The following is a 9,639-nucleotide window of genomic DNA, read 5'->3' on the forward strand; positions in this document are numbered from 1 at the left end:
CGGGAAGTTGGTCCCTGGCCATTGCCCAAACATATGGTGAAGTATTAGGCTCAAATTGTATATATTCATTGACATATGACCCATCTTATGAAAGCTTTTGGTGCATAAAAATGCCGAAAATAATTGATATTCACACTATATTTCGTATCTAAGGCTTCATACACCTGTCATACACCTGTCTGTGTAGAGAGAAAAACTATTTTGCACAGTTATCCAGTATTCTACTATGTATGTTCCGAAGAAATAATTAGGACATTGGCTCTGCTTGGTCTGGTGCCGGGCAGGTGATATCTCCGCTCTCTGGGTGGCAGTGCGTCTGGAGCCGTCTGGAGCGTCACTGGGAGATGATCAGATGCCAGGCAGTAATACACTTCTGATAAAGGTCACGAGCCACGTTAGCTTCTTCAATATGAGCTTTGAGTGCGTCAGTGTGCTTTAAGCGAGTTTCTGCCGTTCTTGCCCTTATGATCTGAGACTGCAGATCGGAACATACACCGCACACATTTTCTTTTGCTCTCATAATCACCTCACTGCACCATATTTTCAAGAATGTTGTGTATGCTGCTGTTCCTCCAGTTGGTAGTAGCACATGGCAGGTAAGTATTAGTTGGAGCTGGCCTCTGGGGACAGCAGGCTAGGCTGGGGAAGTCCATTGATGTCACCATAGTGGTGGATGAACTGCCTGATGTCAGACACTTCATCTGCAGCAGGCAGTGCATTCCAGGGCAAAGCACCCTAGCGTGTGTGCTGAGGGGGAGCTACAGCATGCTCATGGACATCCGCCTTATTTGTTTTAGCTTTCACTCCTTTACATAATGTGCGTACATGAAAACAGTCTGGCACACTTCGTCACCATCCACTTCATAGCGATCAGTGGATCGGGACCTTTCTCCGCGCTGCATCCCTTGGCCCTTGTGCAAAAAATAGGAACCCCGGGCTCTTTTAAGAGAAAATACGGTATTCCGAAAGAACGTCGTAGCCCTCACAATCTTTTAATCGCACTCACCCTTTGTTGCCCACACACAAACACACACCTGTCACATTCTTCTACCGATACCATTCTAGCATTTAATGCATAAACTCACGCTACCGCTGTAATTGACGCTATGTGTAACCGAGAGCTGTTTTTTTGCGACTAATATTCTACCTATATAACCTGATGTTTTAGCGAAACTTACCATGTTCCACTAATGCTAGTCATGAGAAAACCGGATAAACTAATAATTCGAGTGGTGTTTCATACATGTACTTCATTACGAGTACGGGAAACGCCTCGCGTCGCGAAAAAGTCAATCTGAGCTCAACTATTTCGTGTACGGACAGCCATCGCGCGACGGTCGAGCTATGACTTTCCCGTACGGGAAATGAATCGGCAAAGTCTGGATCGTATTTGACGTTTGGCGTACCAGGCTGCGTTTACACGACAACGATTGAAAACGATTTGCGTTTACACGACAACGAAGTAGGCCCTAAACGGAACGAAATCGTTGCGTTTACTACTATCGTTTACACGACAACGCCCGAAAACGATACCTAAACGGAACGAAATGGAAACGCACTTCAAAGTGTTTTGAAACGTTTTCAAAACGTTTTCGTTCTCGTGTAAACGGTGAAAACATGGAAACCATTCCGCGCGGGACTATATTTCGCGGGAAATACCTGACCTTTGCGACCACTAGCACGTACCAACTCCAACTAACGTGTTACTTCCCGCCCTTGCGCCAAGCCAGCACGTGCTAACTCCAGCCTGATCGCCCGTTTTCCGTTTTCGTGTAAACGGTTCAAAACGATTTGCCGTACTCGTGTAAACGGTTTGAAAACGATTCGAGGCCAGCCCGTTTTCGTTCCGTTTCGTTCCGTTTCGTTTCGTTTCGTCTCCGAGTACACGCAGCCTCAGATACCCGTTTGGTACAAACAAGTGTGACGACACGCAGTGGGAAATAAAAGAAGCGAAGCGACCCTCTACGCTTTGTCGATCTTGTTGATTTGTCCTTGCCGTGGAAGACTTTCCTTGCAAGGCAAAGGTAGGTTGTCTTGTGTCTATCTTTTAAATAGTTTTTCAACATTCACTCCACACAACAACGGATCACGGTTGGTATTTTTTGGAGGGGTTTCATGTGCCCGAAATTTATTAATCATACGAATCAAATTTTGAAACATCTGAGAGCAAAGTGATACTGTTCCAAGGCAATGATCAGGGAACAAGGGAATAGTGATAAGGTGAGAAACATTTTGAAGTCGTGGGCCGCGGTCACCCTGGGCAACCCGGTGCCCGGCCACCTCTGGGGGCATTTTGCGATGACAACCCGGTGTCATGTGTTTGCCCGAAGCTGCGGGCAGGCGATTGACCGCCAACCCCACATGCCTCCATGTGTACCAGTAATACTTGTACAGTGGGAGTGGAGGGTGGGGAAAACAAATTGTTGGTCAGCAATGACACACTCAGTTGCAGCACTTTCACCGGAAAGGGAACCTTGCATTTGTTGTCACACTAACTTGATTTTTTTTCTGTTTCTTATTCTAATTATTGTTATTTTTGCGGGTTCATTTACTGGTTGCCATGGCGCCTTTGGCTTGTTGGTTTCGTGAATGTTAACTACGTTTGCAATGTGCAAACCTCCATTTCAACATTCACTCCACACAACAACGGATCACGGTTGGTATTTTTTGGAGGGGTTTCATGTGCCCGAAATTTATTAATCATTCGAATCAAATTTTGAAACATCTGAGAGCAAAGTGATACTGTTCCAAGGCAATGATCAGGGAACAAGGGAATAGTGATAAGGTGAGAAACATTTTGAAGTCGTGGGCCGCGGTCACCCTGGGCAACCCGGTGCCCGGCCACCTCTGGGGGCATTTTGCGATGACAACCCGGTGTCATGTGTTTGCCCGAAGCTGCGGGCAGGCGATTGACCGCCAACCCCACATGCCTCCAAGAAAGGGAGTGGGTGGCCGCGGACGCAGGGCCGTGACTTGAATGCAACTTAGGCACATGAACCCCGTGAAGCTTCGAACTGCTCTCTACGCTAGCTCTGTCTGCTGATAAGCTGGCATGCCCGACGGGACACGGACGTACGCCTTGTACGCAGAGCTTGACCAGCGCCCTGCCGCTTGAAATTGCCACTCCGGGGCCTGTCGTTCGGCCATGGCCGTAGCACCACCGATCCGCAGAGAATGGCTTGAAACGCCTGGGCCGAGAGCCCTCTTGAGAATGGCGTTCACGTCGCCCGGGGTTAGGTAGCGCCCCTCGCGGAAGGCGAAGAATGGGGCACCTGTATCCACCCACTCCCTGGCACTTATGTAGGCAGCGACTGAACGCACAGGGCAGGTTGCGGGATACCTGCTTGCATGCAGTAACACTGTGCCCCCAGCGCCCGACTGTGCCGTCTTCGTTACCCCTAGGGTGATCGTGACCTTCTCCTCTGAGAGGGCGACATGGCTCCTCTGAAGAGTCCTGTGAGCATCCACCGTTGTTGGTGATGGCGCCGTGTACTCGCTCACACGTATGAGCTCGTGGAAAGCTGTGAGTACTGCTGCCCAGAGCATGGCCTTGTCTTGCGGTGCATAATGCGAGAACTCCAGGAATTCGCGGATAGCCTTGAGGTCGTTGGGTGTCACCGCACGTCTGGATGACGGAGGCACAGGCATTGGCCTGGACGTCAGCTTGTCACGGTCGATGCCCTTCAGCAAGGCCAGTATCCTGGGTGCTCTGAGCAGATCCACCGGACCATCATTCAATACAAAGTGGTGGCGGACGGCTGCTAGGTATACCCTGATTGTCTTCCCAGACAGTGACGCGGACAGTGACGTCATGAAGAGAACTATATCATTGACCGTCGGTGCCAGATGGCTGAAGCGGAGCTGCTGCGCAAACTGAATGTAGGACCTGACTCCAGGGCTGTAGGTCTGGCGTGTCCGGGGCGCCACCGATTGGGCCAGGAGCCTGCTGGCTTGAGCGTCGAGTATCTCCCTCCTGGTGGTGGCTGGAGGTGAATGATATCGAACCCACCCATCTGCAATGTGGGGACACGGCAGCAGCACCAAACGCAGAGGATAATAAAATAAGCAAGCAGTTAAGCCAGTACGAAAAGCAAAACATGACAGACCATCGCATCGCTGTGCCCAGCTACAACGACTTTGAAGGCAAACTAACTGGCTGCTTGCAATACGTATTTATTTACCGAAGCATCCCGGTATTAATGCGCCGGTTTGGACGCATTTGAGCATCCCGGTGCTCGCCTCACAATCATCAGCGTCCGTCGCCAGTTTGCATATTTAGAGCATCTTGGTGCCAGCTATACTAAATATGGGCATTTTAGGTATACCTTTCGCTACCTGCCCATCCTCTTGGGCATCCCGGTGCCGGACTTATTATTACGTGTAACCCGGTGTCCGTCCAGGTGTGATAAGCATCCCGGTGCTCGCTTACCGCTTAATTCATATGGGCATCCCGGTGCCCGCTTGACTAACAATTAGAAACACGCCGGGAGGTCATTTCTCTTCCGCACCGCTACTGTCTGGAATGCCGCAGACCTAAGAGCCACAGCCTCGCAGTCCCTGTTTCACAGTCACATTTGCACGCACTTCTCTGACACCAAACACAATGCCACTCCTCACTGACATGCCTCTGTCCTCCTTCTTTGTACGTTGCGCTTATTCTTATTAATTTTTGTGTTTCTGTTTCGGTACATTTCGTATTTCAAGGCATATCCCGAGGCTATAGGTATCATTGATTAAAGGACCATTCTGGAACATTCAGCATAATTGTATTTCTCTTGCTAGGCTGTTCATTACGAATTATTAGCCCTCCACTGTCTGCTATCTCAACCCTACAGCCTCCCATTATAATGGAACTCCCTTCAATTTAGACTACGTCTTTGGGAAATCCTCAAATATATAATAATAATAATAATAATAATAAATAGGCATCCCGGTGCCCCTTACAACGCGACCCGCTCACATAATTATGCATCCCGGTGCTCTCCTTAGTATTGTTACGCGCAACCCGGTGCCCGTCTGGGTGTTCAAGGATCCCGGTGCTCGCTTATGGCTGTGGGCAACTTGGCCCCATACTGCTTGTTTTAGTTCCGCGCAATTTAATGTGAATTGCCGTAAACAGTTTAAAAGAATGCATCACTTAGCCTCGCATCAAGCCCAGGGTGTAACGTGTACGCATCCACGCTAAGGCCATCTTGATGCCGGCCCACATAATTATCGCTCGCATAGGCATCCCGGTGCCAGTCTGAGTGCAATGAGCATCCCAGTACTCAACTTAATACCCTGACATAGGGGCATAGCTATACCACGATGCCAAAACGCCTATGACCGTTGAGAGCCAATTTTTGGTTTTTGCAGGATTGCACTATATATTATGAGCACTGCATATCCACTTCCTTCCAAAAGAGAGCAGCGAAGCGGGGGGGGGGGGGGGCAGTGTAGGGAGGAGAGCCGCCCGTGCCAAAGGGTGGGCGAATAGTAAGGGAGAGAATGAACTGAGAAATTGGTTTCGGTGTAGTTGGTATGGCAGAAAAAATAACAATAAGTCAGTGTAGTGACGGCGAAGGCCAGACACAGCAAAACGGACACCCCATGGGGCTGTGAATATATTGTGAGACATCATTAGACGATCTGAGTTGGCAGTGGAACTGGGTCCGGATTGGCAGACGGAGCTAGCGAGCGGAAGCGACTGAGCTGTAGACGGGAGAGGGCGTCCGCAATACTGTTGTCGATACCTGAGATGTGACGGATCAACAGGATGAAGTTGTAGCGTGCCGCAATACGCAGGGTGGTCCGTACGAGGTTCATGACCTCCAGATTCCGGCATGAGCCGGATTCCCATGCTGTGGCGACAGCTTGATTGTCGCAATGGAGGAGGATCTTCTTCGTCTGCCACTGCGGGCCCCACAATTGCGCGGCCACAGCAATGGGATACATCTCCCGCCACATGATAGAGGAGGTTAAGGCCGTGCTGGTGCTCCGGGCCCCATTCTTGGCAAAACCAGGCACTCTGAAAGAAGCCTCCAAATCCCAGGCCGGAAGCATCGGTATAGAGCTCAAAGTCCGGGGGCTTCGACCATACTGGGTCACGCAGAAGCGCTCGGCCGTTCCAGTGTGGGAGGAACTCCTTCCATCAACGGATGTCTGCTTGAGCATCGGCGTCCAGGTGCACTTCTTCATCCAAGCTTGTCACGGTGGTGCTGGTATGGATGAGACGACGGGTGAAGGTGCGGCCGGCCGCAACCACTTTGGACGCAAATGAGAGGAGGCAAATTAGTGACAACAGTTGACGTTTCGTGCACGATGGGCTGACCGCCCACTCGTTGAGCCGCGCTTTGATCTCGAGAAGCTTGTCGGCCGGCAGCCGCATTTCCAGAGCCTGAGTATCCAGCTCAATGCCGAGCACTGTCATGACCGTGGCCGGACCGCCAACCTTGTCTGCTCCTTCCGCGATGGGAACCCCGAGGTTGGCGAAAACCTCCAGGATGGTGGCCATGTTCACCGCTGCTGTTGATGTGGTGACCACCGGCGCTGGTGGTGAGACGTTGATGAAATCGTCAAGGTAGTGTTCCAGACACTTCAAACCGTAGTTGTGGCGAAGTAGCCAGGCCAGTGCTTCGGTTAGGCGGTTGAATAAAGCTGGTGCGGAGCGCAGGCCGAAAGGCAGCACTTTGTCGACATAAAACTTTCCCCGCCAACATATTCCGAGTAGAGGCCAGTCGTTGGGATGAACGGGACAGAGCCGGAATGCATGTTTGATGTCCACTTTGCATATCAATGCCCCCTTCCCAGTGCGCATGACATGATCGGCCAACGTATCCACCGAGATCATTTGGAATGAGAAGTCTGAGTTCTTGATGCCATCATTTATGCTCCTGCCAGCAGGAGCGGAGAGGTGCATGATTAGGCGGACGCCACCCGACTTCTTAGGTACAACTCCAATGCCAGAGGTGTGAATGGGGAGAACAGGAGGCTCCTCAAACGGGCCAGCCGTATGCCCGCGCTCACATTCCTGGCGGAGATAGTCATCGACTACTTCTGCATTGTCAGCAGCGGAGGACAAATTACGTGACAAAAAAGACTCAGACAGACAGTTGCCAAAACCAATGCGAAAACCAAATTCAAGATCATGCAATAAGGAAGCGACCAACTGGTCATCGGGGTGTGATACTAATTCTATTTTAAGTGCGCTAATAATGATGGGCGTGTGGGGTTTATGTGCAGATAAAGGAAGATAGGAGGAAGGAGTACTCATGGAGCTACTTGCGGGCTGGGCATTCCTTGGCCGGGTGGGTGCCAGAGCAGAAGGAGCAGCAGTGCTTAAAGCGGCATTGATTAAAGGAGCAGTTGCCCGCATTAAACTTGCGGCAGATGGTGGACTGCCCGGGCGTGTGGACACTTCCTCCGCTTGTTGCGCCCGAGGTGGCATGCAGCGTCCGGCTGTCGGAGCCACGAAAAAGACAATTGTTGGCCAGGTGGCCCACCTTCCGGCACTTGGAACACGTGGGAAGTGCCTGGCCCGTGAAACATTCAGTGTACAGCGCCGTGTCAAGTGATGAAAGGGGGTGCGTGCCCGAGCCACCGATTGCCGCACCCGGATGTCGTACTCAAGCACCGCAGCCAGGTGGTACTTCGCTGCGGCTTGCACAATGCGTAGCTGGTGTTCTGCCAAGCTAGCAGCGCAGGCCGGATCGTTAGAGGTAGCTATGATCGTGAAGATGGACCATGCTTCCAGCCACGAAGCTAAGGAATCAATTCGCCTCTTGGAGGCTTGAGAGGCGGAGATCACCAAGCAATCGCCGTCCTCGGCTAATTTGACCCGCTTAGAGATAGGCTGATCATCGGAGGGCCTCTCGTACTTGGCGGGAAGTAGGAGGGCCAGGTCAAAAAACTCGACCTTGCAAATTTTTGAAATGGCTTCATTACTTACATGGCATACGCATGCAGGGAATGCAGGGAATGCGGGGGCAGAATCTAAACTGGCCGGCATCTCAGCACGGGCAGAATCATGAGTCAAAAACATACCGGCTTGATCTGATGGCCCATCAGACGCTCCCCTATCCGGTCCTCGAGATGCGGAGTGGGCCGACAACGCCGACGAGACCGAATCCGAAATCATCTCCGCAAGAGACCGCTGCTGGTCAGGAGTGAAGGCCATGATGAAACTGGCAGTACGTTCCTAGGAATACGGCTGTGGAAAGACTACTATGCTCCTCGGCAACTGAGGAGGCTAGAGGAAACGACTGGAACAAGTGAAAACAAATTGTTGGTCAGCGGCGTGGAGGGTGGGGAAAACAAATTGTTGGTCAGCAATGACACACTCAGTTGCAGCACTTTCACCGGAAAGGGAACCTTGCATTTGTTGTCACACTAACTTGATTTTTTTTCTGTTTCTTATTCTAATTATTGTTATTTTTGTGGGTTCGTTTACTGGTTGCCATGGCGCCTTTGGTTTGTTGGTTTCGTGAATGTTAACTACGGTTTGCAATGTGCAAACCTCCATTAAAGCGTGAGCTAATGGTCCAAAAAAAGTATCACATTGCTAAAATATAATTATATCCTCCGAAATGTGCTAGAAGTATGCTTTCATTACGTTAGGAGAACTTCCAACAGGAACATGGCGTGAACAGGATATTTCAAAGTTCAACTTTTCTAGTTTAAGAAAGTTATGATTGCAGAGACTTACGACAAGTGATCTCTTACTATCCTCGCTTTCTTTCTTTCATGTAGGCCAGTATTCTTCGTTCCTCTTCACGTCAGCATCCAGTGTTCAACATGGCTCTCCGTAGCCTGACAATAAGCGTGTTTGGACGGGAGGTTCAATATGATGAGGCCAATAACCTTCTCAACAATGATATTACGATCAGCGAAGACCTGCTGGGGAAAGGAGTGTTCGGAGAGGTTCGGAAAGCTATCCTACCGGGAAGAAGTAACGTAAGCTGATGTTGTGTGATTCTCATTCCCTCAACTATTGGATCCTTTATACACTTGCACACTCTGCATAATAGTTTCTGCGTGAAGGTTAAGGATATTTTTCAAAGTACTATTATTCACTGGTTTGAGGAAAAAACACAAACGGGAAAAGTCTGAAGAACAGTTGACCCCATTACAGATATGATTGCGCATGATGACTTTACATTTGTATCATTTATTTTGCAGATTGTCGCGAAAATGATCCAGAAGCGTGATTTGGACATGATTCAGACCGAGGCCGAAGTCTGTCTCAAGCTGCGCCACCCCAATATCGTGGCTTGCTTTGGGGTAGCTCAGTACGCAGTGTTATTTTTCCACCAAATAAATGGCCGCACGCTGAGCCGCTGGGCGCAGGACATCCGAACGCAGCACAAGCGTAGTCTGAAAGAAGACGATATCCGCCCAATCATGTGGCAAGTCTTACACGCGCTGCACTACCTGCAGACGGCATGCATCGTTCATGCGTAAGTACCTTCAAAATATTCTTTGTGTTATGAGCTCAGATGTTGCGACATCAGCGGTAATTACAGTCGTGAATAATTGTCTCAAAACTCATTTCTACGTGATTTCGTCCAGTTTTGTTAATGTTTCTCAAAACTCATTTCTAGGTCATTTCGTCCAGTTTTGTTAATGTTATGTTTCTGGATTTAACTGTTAATTTGGAGCGAT

The 9,639-nt window shown here is 50.0% G+C and overlaps 1 protein-coding gene across 1 annotated transcript; it reads right to left on the bottom strand.

Annotated features, from left to right (window-relative positions):
• Positions 1-3,021: 3,021 nt before the first annotated feature.
• LOC135825026 (uncharacterized) lies at positions 3,022-8,246 on the bottom strand. The gene is made up of 2 exons (XM_065337763.1): positions 8,023-8,246; positions 3,022-4,013 (listed from the first exon to the last, which is right to left on the bottom strand). Exons 1-2 carry the CDS (start codon positions 8,153-8,155, stop codon positions 3,022-3,024), a joined length of 1,125 nt encoding a protein of 374 aa, XP_065193835.1. The 5' UTR covers positions 8,156-8,246.
• Positions 8,247-9,639: the final 1,393 nt, after the last annotated feature.

This window comes from Sycon ciliatum, chromosome 9 (assembly GCF_964019385.1).
Source record: "Sycon ciliatum chromosome 9, ocSycCili1.1, whole genome shotgun sequence".
Lineage (NCBI taxonomy): Eukaryota > Metazoa > Porifera > Calcarea > Leucosolenida > Sycettidae > Sycon > Sycon ciliatum.

Coding starts and splice junctions, on each gene's coding strand:
- LOC135825026 (XM_065337763.1), bottom strand. CDS start 8,155: ATGGCCTTCACTCCTGACCAGCAGCGGTCTCTTGCGGAGATGATTTCG. Junction 4,014..8,022: donor TGGGCCATCAGATCAAGCCG/GTATGTTTTTGA, acceptor CCCACATTGCAG/ATGGGTGGGTTCGATATCAT.